This window comes from Scyliorhinus torazame, chromosome 2 (genome assembly GCF_047496885.1).
Source record: "Scyliorhinus torazame isolate Kashiwa2021f chromosome 2, sScyTor2.1, whole genome shotgun sequence".
Classification (NCBI taxonomy): domain Eukaryota; kingdom Metazoa; phylum Chordata; class Chondrichthyes; order Carcharhiniformes; family Scyliorhinidae; genus Scyliorhinus; species Scyliorhinus torazame.
This window is the reverse complement of record NC_092708.1, coordinates 137,150,298-137,175,862: the sequence shown is the minus strand read 5'-3', so window position 1 is coordinate 137,175,862 and position 25,565 is coordinate 137,150,298. Positions and strand designations below refer to the sequence as shown.

The 25,565-nt window shown below is 43.0% G+C and overlaps 1 protein-coding gene across 7 annotated transcripts in view; it reads right to left on the bottom strand.

Annotated features, from left to right (window-relative positions):
• Positions 1-269: 269 nt before the first annotated feature.
• The window catches only part of itprid2 (ITPR interacting domain containing 2), a 228,667-nt gene continuing 203,371 nt past the window's right edge, over positions 270-25,565 (bottom strand). For 5 of the 7 annotated variants that reach the window (XM_072477574.1, XM_072477583.1, XM_072477575.1 and 2 more), the window contains 3 exons: positions 23,922-24,392; positions 2,032-2,147; positions 270-1,279 (listed from right to left, as the gene is read on the bottom strand). In XM_072477574.1, the coding sequence (XP_072333675.1) occupies positions 2,037-2,147; positions 23,922-24,392 (582 nt within the window). In that variant the 3' untranslated portion in view covers positions 270-1,279; positions 2,032-2,036. The other 2 variants (XM_072477597.1, XM_072477590.1) reach the window with 2 other exon arrangements.

Sequence of the window (25,565 nt, the reverse complement as noted above, 5' to 3'; positions counted from 1 at the left end):
GCCAGCTCGAATTATACAGCCTATGCCGAAAAATGATTATCCAGCAGTTTAGACATTGTTACAGCAAGGCCACACAGCATTTCATCAACTCCACAACATATCCTCCAGAGGCAAAATTGGAATCTGCCACCCTTCATTCCTTTCCCCTCTCCAGTTCCTCCCTTGCCTGCTGTGGCATTCTCCTCCTCTCATTTTTATCTCCCCCACCCCCTTACCAGATTATATTGAATGGAAAATGGATTTTGCAAAGATCGTGCTCAGAAAGAGCCTTTTATATTTAAAATAAATATTTATTAGTGATTTTAATCTATTCCACATGCATCCCAAGTTAAACTCTTATACAATTTCCTTTAACATACATTCCATATACAAGAACCATCACACACTTTTAGTAAATATATGTATGATAAGATAATGTATCAAGTACAAAATAGGAAAAGCTTTCGGCACTTAAGTATTGTTGCATCCCAATCCCCGTTGCTGCACCCATTCAAAAATTAGAAATGAATTCAAGATTATTAAATGAATTAAGTACTTAAAGCTTATAAAAAACAGTGTAAGACCACCCCTAAACCAGTTTGTAGCACTCATTAGGTGTCCTCTAATCTCTCCTCTTTTGAAAAAATAAACCTAATGTCAAAAGGTTATTTTTTTCGAACTAAAATGTAGTAGACGGAATGTTTCACAGATATTAAGGTTGATGTGATTACAAACAGTAGTAAAGATACATTTGTCAATTCAAGTTTGCCATTTAAAACAGTTATTGCACAGGGAATACCTCATAGAGGTCAGTGCTTCAAGAATGAAATGCTAAACAAATTTCCACACTAGTGTTACAGCACACGTAATTGACTTAACCTTTAGCTAAAAGTGGAATTTCAAGTTTTGACCTTACTAGAGGTAAATGTCTAACAGCTAGACACTATCAATATTAGAACAAATTTAAGCCTTCTACATGTTACACCTATTACAGTTGAGTTAACCACTTTTAAAACAATTTTAGCTAGGTGAAGCGCTTAATCAAATGCACACAGTTCAGTTTAGGATTTGCATACAAGGTGTTCTGAAAGTCGATGAGATTAAAAGCAACCCATGTCAGCAGCAATAGCGTCTCCTGAAGCATTGGATATCCAAGTCGAATGCATCTGATAGGTTATGTTCCAACACCACGAGCGATTAGAAGCCAGTATTTCAAGCAGCCAAAGTGAATTGTGTTCTGGCTGTACTGAAGACAGCTTCTTTTGAAACTAGGCCACAACCAGAAAATTCCTCCTTGAAACTGAAAGAAAATCAAAACAAATTAAATTCAAGTGGAAAATGAAATGGGGTATGATCAGACAATCACAAAATAAAACTGAAACTGCACTATATTCGAGTAACTGTTTACAATTTGGGTCAGTCATATATGCTTTTTTGGGTTCAGTGGCATTGATTACTCCATGAAACAGTCTTACTATAATGGAGTTTACTCACACTGATATCTACTTGATCAATATTATAACCTAGGTCGATAGCATCACTTTGTGATCTATACCAGATACATGTGTATTTCACACACATTTTTGTCAATCTCTCAGAAGGGAGAACACATTTCAAATGAATCACTGTGCACCAAAATAAAAGCAAAATACAGTGAAGGTTGGAAATCTGAATTAGAAACAGAAAATGCTGGGATAATTCAAAGTCTGGCAACATCTGCGGAGAGAGAGAGTGTTAAAACTTTGAGTCCATGTGACTTCTTCAGAGCTCTGAAGAGTAATACAGGCTCGAACTGCGCAAGCTGTGCAAGGCAGATAGATGGTCGCTAGTGAAAGTTACTTGGAAAGTAAAACAGAGAGAATCTTAAAATAACGGCAACCAAATCTAGGCAATGAAGGAATTTTAGGAATGAAAGAAAAAAACAAAGGAATCTGATAAAAATGCTTTCTAGTTAGTTTTACAGAACTTCAAATAACAGAAGGCGGCCAAACTTCAGAAAGATGTTCTATCTCTTCATCAGCAAGATGGCTTGAATTAACAATGGTTACTCACCGGCGTTACAAGAACTCTTCCCGTTGCCCAACAGCAGCTCTACTGGTCGGAGATATCGCAGCTAGAAGCCCATCCATAATTTCCCGCTTTATTTCTCCAGCAAGTGATTCTTTCATCTGTTGGGGACAAAAAAAATTCCTTCAGTGTCGCAGTATGCTGCAATCTGGCATTAAGCTGGAAGCATTTCTGAAAACCCTCCATTTTCTTCCTCAAACCAGGAATCACCAAACCTTGTTGCCCCTGTGTATAAATATAGGTAAGTGACTACTCCAAAGGATCCAGCAGTATTATTCTTCCGACAACAACACAGTGACACAGTGGTTGTCCCTGCTGCCTCACAATGTCAGGGACCCGGGTTTGATTCACACCTTGGGTGACTATCCATTTGGAGTTTGCACTTTCTCCCCATAAGACCGTAAGACATAGGAGCAGAATTAGGCCACTCGGCCCATTGAGTCTGCTCCGCCATTCAATCATGGCTGATATTTTCTCATCCCCATTCTCCGGCCTTCTCTCCATAACCCCTGATCCCCTTATTAATCAAGAACCTATCTATCTCTGTCTTAAAGACACTCAGTGATTTGGCCTCCACAGCCTTCTGCAGCAAAGAGTTCCATAGATTTACCACCCTCTGGCTGAAGAAATGCCTCCTTATCTCTGTTTTAAAGTACCGTCCCTTTAGTCTGAGATGGTATCCTCTGGTTCTAGTTTTTCCTACAAGTGGAAACAACCTCTCCACGTCCACTCTATCCAGGCCACGCATTATCCTGTAAGTTTCAATAAGATCCCCCCCCCCCCCCCCCCCCCCCCTCATCCTTCTAAACTCCAACGAGTACAGACCCCAGAGTCCTCAACTGTTCCTCATACGACAAGTTCTTCGTTCCAGGGATCATTCCTCTGGACCTTTTCCAAGGCCAGCACATCCTTCCTTAGATACGGGGCCCAAAGCTGCTCACAAACTCCAAATGGGGTCTGACCAGAGCCTTATACAGCCTCAGAAGTACATCCATGAAGTACAGAACAACAGAGGACTTCAGGTGGCGGCCAGAATGAAGTAGGTCACAGGTCCAATCGCTCCCGCCAGTGATGGGCTAACGGATCTTTTTCGAGCGGACTTTTCGACCTGAATCGGTGGAGGAAACAACAGGGAAGAGGTTTTCCCCCCGGGGTATGGACGGCTGGACCAGAAGTGGTCGAGTGAAGCTGCTAGGAACGAAGTGGGAGCTGCGAGGACAGCAGACCGGGCGGCGATGCATGGCGGACGGCAGGGACCAGAGAGCGGAGGCTCACTGGCCAAGGGAGCAGCAGATGGAGGTTTTTAAGAACTGCTTCGCCGAATTGAAAAGAGACACGCTGGACCCAATGAGAGCGGTGATGGACCGAATGGTCGAGACACAGGCGGCCCAAGAGAAGGCAATCAAGGAGGTTGCGTCAAGGTTTTCCAGCCAGGAAGACCCGATCATGGTGCTGGAGCACGAGGTGGAGGGACTGAACGCCCCCCAAAAGAGGATGCAGGAGCAGCTGGGAAACAGAGCCAGAAGACAGAACATAAGGATCATTGGCCTTCCCGAAGGCAGTGAGGGGTCGGACGCGGGAGCATACGCGTCGAGTATGCTGGAGGCGTTGATGGGGCCGGGGGCCTTTCCTTGACCCAGGGAGCTGGATGGGGCGCACAGAGCCCCCGCAAGGAAGCCCAAGGCGGGCGACCGACCGAGGGCCCTGGTGGTTCGCTTCCACCGGCTTTCAGACAAGGAACGTGTGCTGCGGTGGGCCAAGACGGAGCGGAGCAGCAGGTGGGAGAACTGTGAGGTGCGCATATACCAGGACCTGGGAGCGGAGCTGGCCAAGAGGCGTGCGGGGTTCATCGATGTAAAGGCAGCCCTCTTTCAAAAGGAGGTGAGGTTTGGAATGCTGCATCTTGCGAAGCTTTGGGTTACGTTCGAAGAGCATCACTGCTACTTTGAGTCACCAGATCAGGTTTGGACTTTTATTAAAGAAAAGAAACTGGACTTGAACTGAAGGGCACTTAGTTTCCAGTGTTGTACAGTGGCGGTGGTTTGTTAATCGAATTTGTCCTGATCAGGTTTGGACTTGTATTAAGAGAAGAAACTGGATTTGAACTGAAGGACTTTTGGCTTCCATAGATGTAATGTGGCGGCGGTTTGTTAATTTAATCTGTGCTGTACTGCTCCATTCAAGAAGGTACTTAGTCTTGGCAGAGAATATGGACTGGAGGGACGGTTGGAGGGCACATTGTTTCGGGTGTTCGCATGAGGGGGGTGGGGGAAGGGGGAGAGGGGCCCTGCAGTCAGTATCTTTCGGCGGGACAGCGGGGCCTCTGGTCTGGGGGACTGGCTCTGGGCTGGTTAAGGGCTATATAAATGTCCTTTAGAGAGTAGCTGGTTACTCACTAAGGAATGCAATCAGGTTAATGGGTCTTTTCTGTGTGTGGGGGGGGGGGGGGGTGGCTCGAGTGGTCAGGTGGTAGTCAGACAGGCGCCAAGTGTAGGGGTCAGCAAGGCTAGCGTAGGTCAGGGGGCACTAGGGAGCGTAGGAGGAGAAGCAAGCGAGGGCCAAGCAGATGGCTGACCTGGGAGTTCAGGCTTTTGGGGCTGGGGAAGTCTGGGGGGGGCTGCTGTGAGATAGGGTAGGGGAGGCACAAGTGGGTCAGTAGTGGGGACCAGTGGTACCCCGGAGCGGGAAGTCGCTTGTCGACTTTCAGGGAGAAATCTAGGATACCGGCAGCAGCACCCCCCCGGGGATGCCAAAGCCACTTTAATTTAGATGACCATAGGTGGGCTGTGCAAACAGAGCCAACGGGGGAAGTGCCTTATTATGTTTGTTTTTTCCCACTGTTTGTTTTCACCGTGTTAAGGTTCTTTGCTTATTGCCTTTTTTCTGTAAATGTTACAAATTTGCTTTAAATAAAAAAATTTTTTTAAAAGTACATCCCTGGTCTTGTATCTTGTATCTCCTAGCTTGTCCAAATCCTTCTGCAGCCCCCTAGCTTCCTCAATACTACCTGTCCCTCTACAGATCTTTGTATCATCTGCAAACTTAGCAACAGTGCCTTCAGTTCCTTCTTCCAGATCATTAATGTATATTGTGAAAAGTTGTGGTCCCAGCACAGACCCCTGAGGCACATCACTAGTCACCGGCTGTCATCCTGAAAAAGCCCCCTTTATCCCCACTCTCTGCCTTCTGCCAGTCAGCCAATCCTCTATCCATGCCAGGATCTTACCCTTAACACCATGGGCTCTTGACTTATTTAACAATCTCCTATGCCACACCTTGTCAAAGGCCTTCTGGAAATCTCAATAAATCAGGTCCACTGGTTCTCCTTTGTCTAGCTTCCTTGTTACCTCCTCAAAGAACTCGAACAGATTTGTCAGACCATGCACTTCCAAGTACTTTGCGATCTCATCTTTAATAATGGACTCTAAAATCTTACCAATGACCGAAGTCAGGCTAACCGGCCTATGATTTGCCGTCTTCTGCATCCCTCCCTTCTTAAACAGTGGTGTTACATTAGCCACTTTCTAGTCCTCTAGGACACTTGCTGCCTCCAGTGATTCCTGAAAGATCACCACCAATGCCTCCACAATCTCCTCAGCTATCTCTTTTAGGACCCTGGGGTGTAGTCCATCGGGTCCAGGTGACTTATCCAGGTGACTTCAGACCTTTCAGTTTCCCCAGAACCTTGTCCTTAGTGATGGCCACTGCACTCACCTCTGCCCCCTGATTTTCCTTGAGCTCTGACCTCCCACTGGTGTCTTCCACCGTGAAGACTGATGCAAAGTAACTATTCAGTTTATCTGCCATTTCTTGGTTTCCTATTATTACTTCTCCAGCCACGTTTTCCAGTGGTCCAATGTCTATTTTTTGCCTCTCTCTTCCTGTTTATATATTGAAAGAAACTCTTCCTATCTTCTTTTATATTACTAGCTAGCTTGCACTCATATTTCATCTTCTCTCCCCTTATTGCTTTTTTAGTTGTCCTCTGCTCGCTTTTAAATTTTTCCCAATTCCCTCGCTTCCCGCTAGTCCTTTCCACTTTGTCTGCTTTTTCTTTGGCTTTAATGTTGTCCTTGACTTCCCTCATCAACTATGGATGCCTTGTCCTGCCCTTAGCATGTTTCCTCCTCCTTGGGATGAATTTCTGCTGTGCCTCCCGAATAACCCCCAAAAACTCCTGCCTTTGCTGTTCCACTGTCTTTCCTGCTAGACTCGTTTTCAAATCAACTCTGGCCAGCTCCTCCCTCGTGTCTTTGCAGTTACCCTTATTTAATTGTAATACAGTTACATTTGACTCCAGCGTCTCCCACTCAAACTGCAGCGTAAATTCTATCATACTGTGGTCACTGCTCCCTGAGGGTTCCTTCATCTTAAAATCCCTAATCAAGTCGGCCTCATTACACATCAACAAATCCAGAATTGCCTGTTCCCTAGTAGGCTCTATCACAAGCTGCTCCAAAAAACCATCTCTTAAACATTCCACAAATTCCTTTTCTTGGGATCCACTACCAACATGATTTTCCCAGTCCACGTGCATGTTGAAGTCGCCCATGATTATTGTAATATTGCCTTTTTTACATGATTTCTCTATCTCCTGATTTATTTCCTGCCCACATCCTGACTACTTCTAGGGGGTCTGTACATAACTCCCATCAGGGTCTTTTTACCTTTGCGATTCCTCAACTCTACCTACAGAGATTCTATGCCTTCTGATTCTATATCGCTCCTTGCTATCGATTTAACTTCATTCCTTACTAACAATGCAACCCCGCCCCCTTTGCCACCTGCCTGTCCTTTCGTTGGACACATATCCTTGTAGATTTAGATCCCTGCCCTGATTCCCTTGTAGCCATGTCTCTGTGATGCCTACAACATCGTACCGGCCAATTTCAATGTGCGCAACAAGCTCATTTACCTTGTTCCGTATACTGCACCCACTAAGGTACAATATCCTCAGTCCTGCATTGACCATCTCCCTTCTCACACCTGTCAACTTCTTTGCTCTGCCTGAGGGTGATGTTCTACTTTTTTGTTCTCTATTTCCCATTCAGTTATGATACCTTCTAAGTTAACGCTCTGGTTCCCACCCCCCTGCCATATTAGTTTAAATCCTCCTGAGTGACAGTAGCAAACCATGTCTGCGTGGCTTTCCTCCGGGTGCTCCGGTTTCCTCCCACAATCCAAAAATGTGCAGGTTAGGTGGATTGGCCATGCTAAATTATTCCTCGCGTCCACAAATGTGCAGGTTAACTGGTGTTACGGGGATAGGCTGGGGGAATGGGCCGAGATAGGGTGCTCTTTTGGAGGGTCAGTGGAGACTTAATGGGCCAAATGGCCTTCTGCAGTGTAAGGATTCTATGGACAGTTGCCAGAAGACAAAACAATGGCCAGGACACGTCAAGCATTTTTCATAATCCATGCTGTGGGAATGTAGTAGAGGTTAGCGTAGGAATGCACAGCACCTAACAAAACACTACTTAATTACAAAGACCTATACCTTGGCTCAGCAAGAAAGGATTTAGCAAAGTCACAAGATGCAGCTCAATCTTAGTATTTTATTCAGAGCATGAAAGCTAAAATAACAAGCCACAGATAATAAAGTGACTGCAAGGAAGCATTAACGGCCAGAACCAAAGTAAGCAACGGACCCTCGAATTTTCCATAGTCGGCCAACTTGTTTAAGTGCACAGGCTTGTTATATCTTTTACACAGCTATACACACACTATAATTTAAAGAAACCAATTTGTGCACGGCTTGCATGGGAAGTTTCAGTTTCAGTGTGGCTATAGTGTTTGTAAAACGTGGTCAGCACAAGAAGAAAACTATAACCCATCAACAAATTATCTACACCGTCAGCTCGAATTAACATAAATTAGTGGCAAGATCGGACAGAGTCAGCATGGATTAATGAAGGGGAAATCATGCTTGACAAATCTACTGGAATTCTTCAAGGATGCAACTAGTAAAGTTGATGAGGTGGAGTCAGTGGATGTGATTTATTTGGACTTTTGGAAGGTTTTCGTTTAAAATTAAAGCGCATAGGATTGGGGTAGTGCATTGAGACAGATAATCAGGAAACAAAGGGTAAGAATCAATGTGACTTTTTCCAAATGGCAGGCAGTGACTAGTGGGGTGCCACAGGGACGATGCTAGAACCTCAGATATTCACAATATTTATATTAATGATTTAGATGAGGGAACAAAATGTAATATATTCAAATTTGCAGATGACACAAAGTTGGATGGGAGGGTGAGCTGTGAGGAGGATGCAGAGGTCCTTCAGTGTGATTTGGACAAGTTGAGTGAGTGGGCAAATGAATGACAGATGTGGAATAATTTGGATAAATGCGAGATTATCCACTTCGTCAGCAAAAACAAGGCGGCAAACTATTATCAGAATGGTGATAAATTAGGCGAGAGGATGTGCAACAGGACCCGAGTGGCCTCGTAAATTAGTCGCTGAATGTAAGCATACAAGGGCATCAGGCTGTAAAAGGAAAATGGTATGTTGGCCTTCATAGCGAGAGGATTAGAGTACAAGCGCAGGGATGTCTTGCTGCAATTATACAGGGCCTTGGTGAGGCCACACCTGGAATATTGTGTGCAGCTTTGGTCTCCTTATCTGCGGAAGGATGTTCTTGCTCTAGAGAGAGTGCAGTGAAGGTTTACCAGACTGATTCCTGGGATGGTGGGACTGACGTATGAGGAGAGATTGAGAATTAGTTAGGATTGTATTCACTGGATTTCAGAAGAATGAGGGGGGATCCTCATAGAAACCTATAAAATTCTAACAGGATAGATGCAAGAAGGGTGTTCCCGATAGTGGGTGTGTCCAAAACTAGGGGTCACAGTCTGAGGATATGGGTTGGTCCATTTCGGACAGAGATGTGGAGAAATTTCTTCACCCAGAGAGTGGTGAGCCTGTGAAATTCATTACCACAGGAAGTAGTTGAAGCCAAATCATTGTATGTTTTCAAGAAGCAGTTAGATCTAGCACTTGGGACGAAGGGGATCAAAGGATATGGGGGTAGGGAAGGTGGGATCAGACTATTGAGTTGGATGATCAGCCATGATCATAATGAATGGCGAAGCAAGCTCAAAGGGCCGAATGGCCTCCTCTTGCTCCTATTTACTATGTTTCTATAATCACAAAAAAGAAAGAAAATTGGAAAGTCTCAGAGATGTGGAGAGATTAAATAAGAAGTGTTTTTTAGTTTTTAATAGAGTCAAACACCTCTTAGTAATTTGTTAGCCTAGTGCTTTACAGCCAATTTCTATTACAACATTATTTTAAAAAAGAATTGTTACTGGCAAGGCCAGCATTTATTGCTCCTCCTAAATTGCCCAGGAGATCGTTGTGGTGAGCTGCCTTCTTGAACTACTGCAGGCCGTGTGGTGTAGGTACACCCACAATGCTGTTGGTAAGAGCGTTCTAGGTTTTTGATGCAGTGACAATGAAAGGATGACAATTAGTCAGGATAGTGTGTAGCTTGAAGGGGAACGTGCAGCTTTTTCCATGCATCTGCAGCCTTTGTACTTCTGGGTGGTAGAGGTCAGATGTTTGGAAGGTGCTGTCAAGAGAGTTTAGCCATCTTATAGATGGTACACACTGTTGCCAATGTGCACTGGTGATGGAGGAAGCGAGTGGTTAACATGGATGGGTGTCTTGGATGGTGTTACGTTTCTGGAGTATTGTTGGAGGCAAGTGTCAAGTATTCGATCACACCCTGACTTGTGAAGTGTAGATTTTGGACAGGCTTTAGGAGTTAGGAGGTGAATGACACTCCACAGAATTCCCAGCCTCTGACCTGCTTCTGCAGCCATTTATATGCCTGGTCCAGGAGTTTGTGATCAATGGTATTCCATGTTGATAATGGGGGATTCAGAAGTGGCGGTAATACTGGATAGAATCATAGAATTTACATTGCAGAAGGAGGCCATTCGGCCCATTGAGTCTGCACCAGCCCTGGAAAGAGCACCTCAGTTAATTCTACACCTCCACGCTATCCCAGTAACTCCACCTAACCTTTTGGACACTAAGGGGCAATTTATCACGGCCCAAAACCTGCACATCTTTGGACTGTGGGAGGAAACTGGAGCACCTGGAGGAAACCCACGCAGACACGGGAAGAAAGTGCAAACATAGACATAGAATTAACAGTGCAGAAGGAGGCCATTTGGCCCATCGAGTCCACACCAGAAAGACCAACCCACCTAAGCCCACACTTACACCCTGGCCCCACAACCGGAGTAAACCAACGCAGACACGGGGAGAACGTGCAGACTCCGCACAGACAGTGACCCAAGCCGGGAATCGGACCTGGGACCCTGGAGCTGTGAAGCAACTGTGCTAACCACTCTGCTGTCCCAAACTCCACACAGACGTCCAGGGAAGATGGTTAGATTCTCCCTTGTTGGAGATGGTCATTGCCTGGCACTCCTATGATGTTAATGTTAGTTGTCACTTATTTGACGAAGCCTGCATGTTATCCAGTTCCTGTTGCAAGTTGGCATGGACTGCTTCAATATCCGAGGAGTCAGGAATGGAGCTGAACATTGTACGATCATCAGCACTTCTGATCTCATGATGGAGGGAAGGTAATTAATGAAGCAGCTGAGGATTGGGGGTCTTACCCGAGGAACCCCTGCAATGATAGCCTGGGACGTGATGCTTAGCCTCCCACAAGCGCAAACAACTTTTTTTGTCCTAGGTGGAACCTTGGAAAGTTCCCCCCCCATTCCCATTGACTTCAAGTTTTCTTAGGGATCCTTCATGCCACATTCAAGTCAATTGTTACCTTGTTGTCAAGGGCAGCCACTCTTACCTCATAATTTACTGTATGTTTTATGGTCAAAGGAACACTGAAGTGTGATTTTCCACAACTTGAAATTTCATGGGTGAAACTTGTCATCATTAACTATAAAAAAGATCTTTGCCATTTTTTTTAAAATAAAAAGGGTCTATTTAGCGTGGCCAGCCACCTACCCTGCATGTCTGTGGATAGTGGAGGTGAGATCCAAGAAGGCACAGGGAGAATGTGTAAACGCCACATGGACAGTAACCCGGAGCCGGGATCGAGCCTGGGACATCGGCGCCGTGAGGCAGCAGTGCTAATCACTGCATCGCCATGCTGTCCTCAGATCTTTGCCATTCTACAGTACTTTAAAAATATGTAGTGTTCAAACAGGTTGAGGAGCAGCTAATGGCTGAAAATGATCTTACAACCAAACTTCATAACCCCAACTTTTAATTCATAAAGAATATTTAAAATACTCATGGTGAGATGAGCTCATATGGTCAGAGATGAGACGCATCTCCAAGTTGCGAATCGGCATCTTGCTAACAGCAGCACACCATTTGCATATGGAGGTTCACTGATGCCCTCTTAGCCCCAGCCCCTCCCCTCTCCCACCCCCATGCACTGACTCTGTGGGAATTGCCCATGAAGTTTGAACTTCTAATGAGCAATTCCCCCACTCCCTGAGACCCTCAGAAAATGTCTCTGACCCGGGAGTTAGATTGTACTGAATTCCTGTCCAATTCTGGCTAAGAGGGCATCAGTGAACCTCTAGATGCAATGGTGTGCTGCTGCTAGCAAGATGCCACCAAGATCCACAGCTAATCCTTGGAAGGAGCTGGAATCCAAGATATCGAAGGCCAAGGTGTCTTCCATGGCGACTGACAGGACATGGCGGGTAGTGCTGTGAGGTCTGAGGTCGTTCACAACAAGCGTACAAATCTCTGCGACCCTCTGCCAGGAGAGACGCAGTTTCCTCTGGCACTGTTTCTTGGTCATCTCTGGGTAAGCTCCTATACTGAGGCTATGTCCCCCATGTCCTTCCTGCCCCTTGTCCTTCTCCTCTACCCGCCATTGCCCCTCATTGCCACTGGGTGCAAAATCTGAGCGTTGTGTTCCCATTGCCAGCTTCAGCCCACACATACATACTGACTTCCTAATAATGGTTGGTGGTCTTTTGCCCTCATATTATGGCCCCATAATGCCAAGGCGGCAACAACACCCTGCAGTTCCTGTTCTGTTCTTCGTTTTTGTTCTTTAGGATGATGAAGGTTGTAGTGTGAACAAAGAACAGCAAGCAGTGTTTAACAAACAAAGCTAATTTATTACACTATTCTTCATTAGATTCAAACATATTACTAAGAGATCAGATAAGTAAATATTACACTACAATTCTACAATACTAAATTATTCTATCAGTTAAACTATCTCACATCTACTCTGTCTGGCTCCTCCAACTCGCTCCCGTGCCCAGAAGACTTGTGATATTTATATGGGTGCTCTATAGCACCATCTAGTGACTAGAGTAGTAACATTTCAGCATGGTAGCACAGTGGGTAGCACTATTGCTTCATAGCTCCAGGGTCCCAGGTTCGATTCCTGGCTTGGGGCACTGTCTGTGTGGAGTCTACACGTTCTCCCTGTGTCTGCGTGGGTTCCCTCCGGGCGCTCTGGTTTCCTCCTACAAGTCCCGAAAGACGTGCTGTTAGGTCATTTGGGCATTCAGTGTACCCGAACAGGCGACGGAATGTCGCTTTTCACAATAACTTCATTGCAGTGTTAATGTATGCCTACTTGTGACATTAAAGATTATTAATATTACATTAACCCTTCATGTGCTTTACAATGTTCACGTTTTGTGACATCCCCCTTTCTTTGAAAAATTTGAATCTTGCATTCAAATATACATACAAGCAGTGTATAAGCAATGTACAATAATGAAAATTATTAAAAGTTACAGGAGTTAAATCAGTGTTTTACAGTTCATAAATTGAGACAATCCGGTTTCTTTCTTGATCTCGTTGGTCTTCTCAATCCAACTGTCATTGAATCAGAATGTTCTTTCTTCTGATTAAGAATTGTATTAGTCAGTTGAGTATCAGTTGATGAAGTACTTAGTTTTAACAAATGTCCAGGGAACCTGGTGGGTGAAAACAATTGTTGAGGTTAAACTGGAGTTGGGGGTGGCTTCATCTTCAGCAATGCATGATGATTTCTCCTGAATATTGAACCTTCAGACGTTGTGACAAGATAGGAATGTGGAGCTGCCTGACTTAAAACACGAGGCATGCAGGACCATCCACCTGTTGGATCTTGTACACGCACACAATCTCCTGGAACTAGCGGAACCAGCTGTTTGGCTGACTTGTTATAATACAAGCTTTGAGTTAGCTGCTGCTGTCTCATCTTATTAATGATTGGCTTATCATCAGGATTCAGTACAGTTAGGCTTGGTAACATGGTATGCAGCTGTATGTTCATAAGACGTTGCACTGGTGAAAGACCTGTCGATAAAGGAGTAACTCTGTAACTTAATAAAGCTAACAGAAACTCTTGTCTCTCCTCTTATGCTTTCTTCAACAATTTCTTCACTAAACCCACACCCTTCTCAGCCTTCCCACTGGACTGGGGATATAGAAGGCTTGACGTGACATGGTTGAAATTGTAGCACTGAGAAAATTCAGTCCATTCCCAACTGTCGAAACAAGGTCCATTGTCCATTACGTCTGTCAATGGTATCCCATATCTAGAAAAAACATCTTTAGCTGCCGTGATGACTGATTTCGAACTCGAGTTTTTAAGTTTCATCACTTCTGGATAATTTGAGTAATAGTCAATAATGATGAGGTAGTCTTTGCCTTGAAAGCAGAAAACATTTATTCCTACTTTAGACCATGGAATTGTAACAATATCCATCATTGTGAATTTCTTTTTCTGTTGAGCAGACTGGTTTCTTTGATAAATGTCACATTCAGAAACAAAATTGTCAATGTCTGAATTGATGCCAGGCCAATGCACGGATTGCCTCACACATCACTTACATTTCTCAATACCCTGGTATTCATGGATCTGTGTAAGAATTTGTCTTCTCAACTTTTTAAGAATGACTACTCTATCCAATTTGAGTAAAAATCCATTTACCACAGAATGATCATCTTTAACACTTCAGAAGCTGGAACAGCTTGCATTTGGCCATCCATCAGCCATGTGATGAATCACTTGCTGCTTCATCCTTTGCAGTTTCTTCTTTAATCAGTCTTAATTTGACATCAGAAACAGCTAGTGTGTCCGCTGGCATGTCAGCTTGAGCTTCTATCACCTGCACAAGATCTGGAATTTTATCTTCATGTTCAGTAGCACATGATAGTGTATCTGCTAGGGTTAGATCTTTTCCTGGAGTATATACCAGTCAAAAATCAGATCATCTTAGTCTCATTAGCATTCTTTGCAATCTGGGCAACATGTCATTTCGACTCTTGTAAATAATATGCACAAGCGACCTATGATCAGTCTCAATCATAATGTAGGTAGATCTAACATAATAGTGACATATTTCCAACACCTGTCACCAGACCAAGACATTTTTTTTCCATCTTTGCATAGCATTGTTCTGTGGGCGTCATGGTTCTAGAAGCATGTGCTACCGGTCTCCACAGATTATTTGAAGTCTTCTGTGGAAGAACAGCTCCTATCCAGTCTTGACTCATGTTCGCCGAGATTTTTGTCTCCTTTGTCGGATCGAAAAATGTGAGGACTGGGGCTGTGTCAGTGCGGATTTGAGGTCAGACCATTCCTTTTCATGTTGTAAAGGCCAAGAAGAAGAAACATTTTTCTACATCAATTGTCGAAGAGCTGTCATCCTAGATGAAAGATTCGGAATAAATTTGCCAAGAAAGTTGACAGCTCCAAGCATTCTCAAGATTGTTTTTTGCCTGTCGGAATAGGCATGTTATGTATAGCTTTAACTCTATCACAGTCCAGTCGTACACCATTTTTAGATACGAGATCTCCCAAAAACTTCAGTTTGGAAATCCCAAATTGACACTTGGATTTGTTGAGCTTCAATCCATACGAATCAATGCGTAGTAGCACTTGTAGTAGTCTGGAATTGCGCTCTTCTGGTGTTGCAGACCGGATGATAATTTCATCGACGTACATCCGTACCCTATCAATACATTCTGTAATGGTTTCCATTGCTCTATGGAAAACTTCTCAAGCAGAGATGATTCCAAAAGGCATGCAACTGAAACAATATCTTCCATACTGCCTATTAAAAGTACAGAACTTTCTGCCAAACATATCAAGTTGTAGCTGCCAAAACCCTTCAGAATCTAATTTATTGTGCCATCTCTCCTGTAATCTCTTCGCGCTTAGGAATTTGATAGTGCTCTTTCCTGTTAAAATCCTTTAGCTCTATATATAATACATATGCGGAGATCACCATTAGGCTTTCGTACACATACCATGGAACTAACCCAATCAGTAGGTTCAGTTATCTTGGATATGATGTTCAGTTTCTGCATATGATCAAGTTCCTGCTTGAGACCATCCTTTGAGAGGGGCTGGTATTCTTCTCGGAGGATGTATTACTGGTGTAGCATTTTCTTTAAGCTGTATTTTATAGGTAAATGGTAACATACTCATACCAGTGAATACATTTGGAAACCTAGCAAGGATGTCCTCTATGTCATCTTGTTGTGAACTAACCCATTGATTGGCGCTGTGAATTCCTTTCACAAGATTCAGCAGAGACTGTTAGCAAGGAAATAATATATATATTAATAAAAAGATGTTCTAGGTTAAAAGCAGCACACGGGAAGTGGAAAACTGGTAGGCAAAAGGTTAAATTGTTGGATCAGCCAGAAACTTAACAAAAACCTGCACTCAGGATAATTTAATCATTTTACAGGATATGGGGAACCCACGTCACAAGACTATGGCCCCAGCTTGTCTGCAGGAGATTCATTGTTCTACCCAGAGCAGGGAATACAAACCCATTAACGCCTCATCAAGGACTAATGGCATTATTTCAGGTTAAGGGGAACAATCTGAACATGATCTGGTAACTTGTAAAAGTCCATTGTATGAGTAAATCAGTTTCCCATTAAGGGGCTCAGGAAACATCTCTACTGATCAGATTATATTGTATGAAATTGATTGATGACGTCAATGCTTATCTGTAACTGTGAATGAACTTAAAATATATATGCATGAAATCCCTGTTAAAAAATCAGAACAGACACATGCGAGCTGAAGGCAGCAGCAACTTGTTTCTCCTGTTGTGCACACAGCCATTTTTCAAATAAACAAAAATTTTACCAACACCACTCGGTCGCAAACAGACTCTGGGCATTTCTTCCCTCCAACAAGACAATTTATTGGCATCAACTATTTCAAAGAGCACGGTAGGTGGATATCATTGTTGCTGACCGTTAGACAGCATGATCCTCTTGTGCTAATGATGTTGCCATTGTAGTCCCTCAATTGGCATTTAGTAGCTTCAATTGTAGGACACTGTATTTTAGAGAGGTCTGATGCAGTGATCAAATTTGCAAGAGCTCCAGTATCCAACTTGAAAAACATTTTGGACCCATTTACTTTTAATGATATGTTCCAATCTTTCTTCATATGCACAGATGATATATGCTTTAAATATCGTTTTTCAACATTATAAACCTTGTTGACTGCATCAGCAAAGAATATGCTTCTTCATTGAAATTTTTTGTACTTAAACGGCACTGTAATGATTAAGTTTGCCACAGTTTAGGCAGACTTTCCTGGTGGCTGGACATTTTTTTCCTTGGTGGGCGTGGCCACAGCACCACACTGCTTACATCATTTGCAAAGTGGCCACCAGCTTCAACATGCCGCTTCTTTAATTGCACCACAGCTATAATGGCATCAGCCATGTTGTCTTCTTTTGAGCCTTTTTCCTGGGATTGTATATCTGCAGACCGACTCAATCGCTCAACATAAATTTACTGTATCTTCTAACAATAAATTGTGCTGCCTCAGTAAACGCTCATAAGGATTTTCATTTTTATACCAAATACGATTTGGTCACAGTGGAGGGAATCTGTTAGCGTTGAAAAATTGCAAGTCTGAGCTCTTAAACGGAGACTCGTGATGAAAGAATCTACCGATAAACCTGCTTTTTGTGCCTGTTTTGTAAATGTATATCTCTCATATGTTTCATTAATTCGAGCCTTCTAATGCAGATCAAACCTTTCCATTACTGCATTAAAATTTGTCTTGTCGTCATTATTTTCAAAATTAAACGTACTGACTGCATAACAGTTATAGAACATAACAGTTCTATGGCTTGTGGTCCAGCCACAGTGAGAAACAGCACAATTTTCCGCTAGTCACTGGCTGACTCTAAAGTTGAAGCAGAGAGACACAAATTAAATTGTTACTTAAAACTTTTCCAATTCACATCTAGTTTACTGGTAGTCTTGAAGTGTTTAGGAGTCTGTAGACCATGCATTTTTGCTTCTTTCACAGTGCGTCTCGATGCGACTGGCTTGTAGAATGCGATGCGAGATTTTTTCGAAGATTTTTTTTTTTCTCGACAAACTTTTTTCTTCTTTGATGATCTTCTTTCTAACCTAACTAAAACCCTTTAGTAATCACTCCTGGTACCATGCCGTGTTCTTTGTTTTTGTTCTTCAGGATGGTGAATGTTGTAGTGTGAACAAAGAACAGCAAGCAGTGTTTAACAAACAAAGCTAATTTATTACACTACACTTAATTAGATTCAAACATATTACGAAGAGATTAGATAAGTAAAGATTACACTATACTTCTACAATACCAAATTATTCTATCAGTTAAACTATCTCCCACCTACTCTGTCTAGCTCACTTCCACTCTCTCGTGTCTAGGAGACATGTGATGTTTATATGGTTGCTTTATAGCACTATCTAGTGACTAGAATAGTAACATTACATTAACCCTTCATGTGCTTTACAATATCCACATATTCTGACAGTTCCTGCGCACTAACTACCCACTTTTCCCGTAACTAGTGCTGAGCCAGAGCATTTGTTTCCCAATGGCCGAGTTCCCCTCTGCACCGTTCCCCTTTTCATGGGGCCCAGCATGACTGGCTCCCACTGTGTGCTGACCTTCATTTAGCCAGAGAAGTGCAGGTCCCCCTTAAAAAGCACAGCTTGACCCTTCATGACCTCTCAGCGAGCTTTTCAACAATGTTAACTGGTCTTTTTAATGGATTGGGCGGGATCTTGTTGTCACCCTTCCTCCGCCCTGGTGAAACTCACTGGCACCGGGAACAGTATCGGGATACCGGCATGGCCATCTGGCGCTGGTAACTTTGTCCCTTTGTTGCTTCCCTCCCAACCCCAGCAAGACCTGAGAATTTAGCCACAAATGTCTCATACTTGAGAGAAATTAGGCCTTGTTCATTTTTACTAAATACTTTGCATACTTCACAATCTTTTAACGTAATTAAAATCTGGAAACGATACCCCTGATGTCTGCCAGAAATTTATAATTGTTTGTTTATTACAGCAATTGTTAAAAGTAAAAACTAAGAAATGCATTTTCCTCTGGACAAACATTATCTTCAGTTAATTAATTAAAATAATATTTTTCATGTTCGTGCGGGAGATTTGTATTAATTCTAAGAACTGACAAAGCCACGGGTGCGAGCGAATTGCCTCGTCGCTTGACTCGGTGACGTGACAAAGCCATTAAATCGCATGAGAGTTTGCCCATGCCAGGGATCAGGCTCGAGGGTGCCCTGACCTTAAGAGGCGGGGTGAGCTCGAGGACCTCCTAAGAGGTAAATTGGGGTGTTGGAGGCCACGGTGGGGAGTCCGGAGATCGGGTGGCATTTAAAAATGGCACCCTGATCTTATCAGTGCAAGAAGTGAGTCAAGTTCGGCCTCGGCAGGGTGTTCCTCGACGAGGCCAACAAAATGAGTCCCATTTGATAGCAGGTTGCGCCAAGAAACCGCTACAGATGCCCAAAACATGACTCTGTTGTTTGGACATTAAATTACGCCCCACGTTTCTGCAATGTTGTGGTGAACACTGATGTTATGTTCGCAAACCCAAACATCATTACTTTACAATTTGTCTCACAAATTTGAAATTTAACATCCAACCTCTTGGACTTAAATCATCAGGAACCAGCTGGAGGCACTTGGGAAGTGGAAAATGGAGAAGTAACAAAACTTAGCAATATCCTGCTTTTCTCAAACTCTTCTATCCCAACAAAAACAAATCTATTAATGATTAGGAGATTCTGAATGTGTTGCACTATTCATTTTGTGAGTCTGCAATGCTGTTGAAAGGCTGCAAACTATATTACTGCTACATATTTAAATGAATATTAATTTTCTGAAGATTAGTGTTATTATAATAATAAACCAAAAACCAATCATAAAATGATAAGAGGTTGTGTCACTGACAATAGTTCTGAATTTCAGGATGGCCATCGTCAGTTAATGAAGGCGTTCCTTAAGCAAATATGATCCCTTGATCAATGTATTTAAATATTATTGCTTCTAATATCTGTTTGTAGAAATAGCTAAGAGGTAAGGATGATAGAAATCAGAGCGTGCAAACAGATTTTCCTTTTTGTATGTAAAGGAATGGTGGGGCAACAGTAATTTGAACAGGGACTTCAGCCAAATCAAATGATATCTTGAATATGGTGCCCAATTTTGATCATTAGATCACAAGGGAACTGGTCAAGTCTTGGGGGCAATATGAAAAAAGGCCATGAGAATGACCTCCAGCCTATATTAGTGTAGTTTAGAGAAGCTAGGATTCTTTACCCTTAAAAGAAAAGGCAACTGTGATTGGAAGGGAGGAATATATTGTAGAAGTACACAAGATACTAAATAGTACAGAAGAAAGGTAAACCTTAAGCAGAACTTCAAGATTTTGCCAAGAAAATAAGACGAAGCCAACAATTCAAAGTAATGAACAGCTAATTCAGGAAAAGTACTGTAACAATTAATAACCTTATGAATGGCCTAGCTTCTACATGTTTAAAAAAAGTTTGTTTTCTAAAATATTTCAGGGCAGGGATAACATTGGAAAAACCTACTTCCAGCAAATATATTTTCCCTTTATGGAATATCAATCCAGTATCAGTTTGCAAACAGGTTTAGAAAAATTATATTGTATGACAGAAGGAGTTGGTTCCTGGATCACATTGGATTTTATTCAAAGTTAAACCTACTTTCTCAGTTGTTCAAGGTTATTTATACCTGGCATCTGGAGAAATGATAAATATTCATAGAGTGCATTCTAAGAAATCTTCCATAACTCTGGATATACTAGCTCTTTGATGGGAGGATAACTCAGTGATTGAAGGCGTGATTCTACCACCGCGTTGTGCCCGACGCCGATCCGGGCACAAGGGTAAATTACAGAAGAAGCCCAAATCGGGCTTCGCGCCAGGTGCAAGTCAGTCCACACGCAGTACCCTCGCTGAGCATGATTCAGATAATCATATTTAAACGGGCCATGGCGTGATGGCCACTCCGGGAGAACTGGAGGCCATTAGAGCTCTCCATCTGGCCGGGGACAGGGCAAGGCAGTTCCCTGGCACTCCAGTACTGCAAAGCTGGGAGTGCCGGGGCGCTCTCTGGATGCCAGGCTGGCAGTGCCAAGCAGTGCCTCGGGGGGGGGGGGGGGGGGGGGATGCGCATGGAAGGTCGGTGTATGAAGGATGGGGGTTGAGGGGGTATTAAGGGACCCCAAAGATTGGGAAGGGGTGAAAGGGGAGGATGGGGGGGGTCCTGAAAGGTGGGTGAGGGGGGCCTGAAAGGGAGAGGGCCCTCAGCAACCCCATAGTGGGGTTTCCTCACTTGGGGAGGGGGTAAATGCCCATGCCAAGGTAGAATTGGCCTTGATTTTCTCCAGTTTTATTCAATATAGATTGCCATTTTGTAGACCAGAGGCACTTATTCTCACCCTGATCTGGTTTGCTTGCGTTATATGAGTCAATGCTGATAGCTTCCATGGAGGAAAGCAGTCAATGAAGATTAAAGTGACACGTTTGTAAAAATGTTATTCAAGACATAAGAAATTATCTGTGGAAGTAATTAGCAGTATTTAGCAAATAACCTGCTACTTGATTTAAACACTGGATTTGATACTTCTGCTGGACAATGGTCCAACTTTAATATCACCTACATGCAGAGTTCATTTCTAGCCTTAAAATTCAACTCAAACATACATGGAATACTAATAACTTTAAGTGTAAAACTGGCTGAATTTCAACTTCCTCTTATTGAAGCCTAGCAATGGTTTGGCTCAGTTGGCAACATTAGTGTCTCCATATTCAAAGATTGTTAAGTTCAGGTCCTATTCTAGTTCTTGCACTTAAAATTTCTTATTCAATACATTTGCCACAGGTCTTTGTAGAAAATTAGATTGCTGGCAATTGTTTTCTATCTCCAATCTGCTGGGAGGCATATTAGCCTGGTAAACCTCCAGTATTAGTTTCATGCCTAAAAGTAATGGCAATAAAACCATATTAGGTCTATACTTTAACTTCAAATTTTCCCTAACATTGTGGGGCAAAAGTCTCACATCCTTGCATTTATCACATCTTCTATTCACTTTCATTCAAAACGTATTTTGTTTTATCCTCTATCCCAATGATAACATGATTCAAACGTTTTTACTTTTTCCCCCACATGCAAACAGATTTGGATAATTCACAAAGTTATTGATATTATTCAATGTAATCTGCCATTAGAATTTTCAAATTCAAATAGTTATCTGCTACACCATACATGTTACATATCTATATATAATTACATTTGGAAAAAGATTTCTGCCAACAGTCCCAATGGGACTTTCAATGTTAATTGTGCCATCCCCTGGTGACAACTGAATTAAGCCACGTTTTTAAGGAACTTTTTAAAATCTAAATTTGAAAACTTTTAAGAACCAATTTGTGTGTGACTTCAGTTCCATGTTCAGGACATTGAGGGGGGAATTGGGAGCACTAGATTCTTCATTTTAGCCCTGAATCACCACCATCTCACATTTCTAATATGTCAAGTTAGTGTGAAGGTGAGAGATGCTTTTCCCCCACAAAATAAATAAATGTTAACAAAACATATTAAATGTATACCTTTAAACCTTCTCCACCCCCCTCCCTTATGTTAGGTGATTACTTTCAACTCCACAACCTTCATCGAATTCCATTTCTCAGCCTGTTCAGGTATCCTAAAACATCCATGGCCACATTATAGTATAAGATTCTGCCTGCTGGAATCTTTTCATACATCTTTTGCAACACTGGGAATCACTGCTACCTCATATGTATAGTTAACATATTTAGGCCTCAGCCAAATTTATACTCTGTTCTCCTCTGTCGTTTGTCATTTAAAAAAAATAAATTTAGAGTACCCAATTCTTTTTTCCAATTAAGGGGCAATTTAGCGTGGCCAATCCAGCTATCCTAGACACCTTTTTTGGTTGTGGGGGTGAGACCAACAAAGACGTGGGGAGAATGTGCAAACTCCACACGGACAATGACCCGGGGCCGCGATCGAACCCGGGTCCTCAGCGCCATGAGGCAGCAATGCTAACCACTGTGGCACCAGGCTGCTCCTCGCTTGTCGTTCCGTTTTTTAAAATATTTTTATTGGCATTTTCCAATTTTAACAAATTGACATATAAAGCACATAATATTTACATAGCATGATGTTTCTTATATACAATTTCACACGCACTCCTTGTCGGCCCTCCCCCCTCGCCCTGCAACCGCCCCCCCCTTTGTTTGTTGGGCTCACTCCTGGCATTACCTTTGCCCTGGGTGTCATATTGCTATACTCCTTTTCTTCCTTATATGATTCCTGCCACCTCCTTGTGGATTCGGAGGGGGAGGGGCGGGGGGGGGGGGGGGGGGGGGGGGAAAGAGTGGGGGGCTCTCTGCCTCCCCCTCCTCCTTACTCTTTTCCCATGACTCTCCCTAATACTCCCCTGGGTTATTTCCTTGCCTTCCTCCCCCCACCCTATTCCTCTCCGTTCAATGCGTTCTTTCTGCTCTCATCGGTTGCCCGCTCCCCCTTTCTTCGTAATCACTGTTGGCTTCAAACAGTTCTTCAAACAGGATGATGAATTGCCCCCACGCTTTGTGGAAGCCTTGTCTGACCCTCGGATGGTGTACCGGATCTACCCTCGGATGGTGTACCGGATCTTCCGAGGTGGAGAAATTCTGACAGGTCTGCCAGTCAGTCTGCAGTGGCGGGTGATGCTGCTGATCGCCAGCTGAGCAGTATCTCCGTCGTGCGGTTAAGGAAGCAAAACCCAGGGCATCGGCCCTCTTCCAATATGTAGTTCTGTCTGCTCTGGTACCCCGAAGACTGCCACTCTTGGGCACAGCTCCACCCTCACCCCCACAACCTTGGACATTGCCTCGAAGAAGGCTGACCAGAACCTCATCCGTCTGGGGCAGGCCCAGAACATGTGGACGTGGTTGACCAGGCCTCCCTGGCACCATTCACATTTGTCCTCCACCTCCGGGTAGAATCTGTTCATTCGGGTTTTGGTTAGGTGCTCTCCGTACTCCACTTTTAGTTGCATGAGGCTTAGCCTTGCGCAGGAGCAGGTGGAGTTGGCTATACTTAGTGCTTCGCTTCAGAGTCCCCACCCCACTTCCGTCCTGAGTTTGTCTTCCCATTTCTGCCCAGCTCCATCCAATGGTGTTCTTGCCCCTCCCAAAGTCTTCCGTAAATGTTCCCACAGTTCCCCCTCTCCCTATGTTTGTGCCCAGTAATTTCTCCAGTAAAGTGTCGTTCTTGACTATGCAGCACCTTGGATATTAATTGACACACTCTCGTCTTCATCAATTAATCATGTTCTAGATGTTATTTTTTAACTGAACTGGTTTCAGTTTAGAAATGCATACTGTTCCAGGCTACAGTTAAAACATGAGATTTTTGAGCTGCAAGGTAAACTCCACTGGTTTTAAAGATGACCACAGGTTTACAAGACGCATAACCTCTCCAAGCTTTAGGCAACAATTTATTGTTACAGCCTTCAGGTACACCAGCAGCTTCTCATACATATAAATCACTAACCTCTTGTAGAGCATTCTGGAAATCCAGATGGTCCACGATATTGCTTCTTGCTTCTTTAGCAACAGGGGCTGCTGTAGCTCCAGTCAGTTCAGTTTTTTCGGCTACTGACTTCTGGTCCACAATTCCTGGTGAACATTGACCTTCTGTAAACTGCTCTCCCCGTTCAACTCGGACAGGTGGTGAGGGAGTCAGCATAACTGAAGAACGATACACTGGTCTGCTTTGTGGCGATGAGGTAGCTAGGTTTGCCGGTTTGCCATACTGTACAGTAGTGCTTGGTTCACCTTGATGGCCATGACCCAAAGAACTCGAATGCCTCAGCATCCGGCCTGGGCTAGAACAGCGTGAAGTGGACTCGAAGTTGGTATATGGTGTAGTGTAGGATTGTGGGTACTCATATTCATCTCCTGAAGTTTCAGAGAACCCTAGTTCAGATCGAAGGCAAGACTGCTCCCTCAAAAGCTCAGCCACCTAGATTTAAACAAAATTAACAGTAAAGCAGGATGTTGCAATGAAAATAATATATTGCTGAAATGTTCTTCCTCTCAACAGGAGAGAACAAACTTGCTTGAATTACAATTTTATTTTCATTCTGTTTAATCTGTGTCATTTAGTGTCAGGTAATGAGATACAAATGTAAATATGGATGAAAGGAAAATAAATATCAGCTGCTTAAAATCACTAAAATGATAAATGTTCCCAGTCTATTAACTGGGAAATAAGCCTCTAATTTATTACTTCATAACAAAGTAAACTAAAGCTTCCAACAGTTAAGACCATCAAGACTTTGTTGTACAGCAGGAAATGAGACTTGTGCATTCTATTGACCATTTTAGTTTATGGTCCTGTTACAATTTCCCCCAAAGCATCAATAGTTTCAAAACGCTTGAGATAAAGCAGGTAGATTAAAATGTTTTCTTATTTTAATTCATTTTCATGGCTTCAATATTCATAGTTCCACACAACACAGATGTACTTTACAGAAGAACAGAATGATAAAACCCACATCACTTAACCTCATTTCTTACAATCTCAGGCATGTGTCCTCTAATAAAGTACACTTTAGTTACAATATGAAATGAAATGAAAAGAAAATCGCTTATTGTCACAAGTAGGCTTCAAATGAAGTTACTGTGAAAAGCCCCTAGTCGCCACATTCCGGCGCCTGTTCGGGGAGGCTGTTACGGGAATTGAACCGTGCTGCTGGCTTGCCTTGGTCTGCTTTCAAAGCCAGCGATTTAGTCCTGTGCTAAACACTGCTTCTGTTCTTGTCCAATGCAATAGAATTATCACATCTTACAGAACAGAAGATGATCATTTGGCCCACTGTACCTGCGATAGATCTTTAAAAGAGCTACCAATTAATCCCATTCTCCCTACTGTTAACGTCACAAACCTAAATCAGGATTTTTTATTTGGGAAGGTCATTAGCAGGTGAACTAGTTATTAATGTTTTAAAAAACTGTAGAGTTAACCCATCTGAGATTGATAAACAAACCTTTTGTTTTAAACTAAACATCACCTTGATGACCACAGACCACAACCATAGGACCAATGAGACAAATTGCCACCATTTATAACTACTTAATCCAGCAGTCTCCACAATCCAACAATAATTTGCATAATTCAGCATTAATTTGCGTG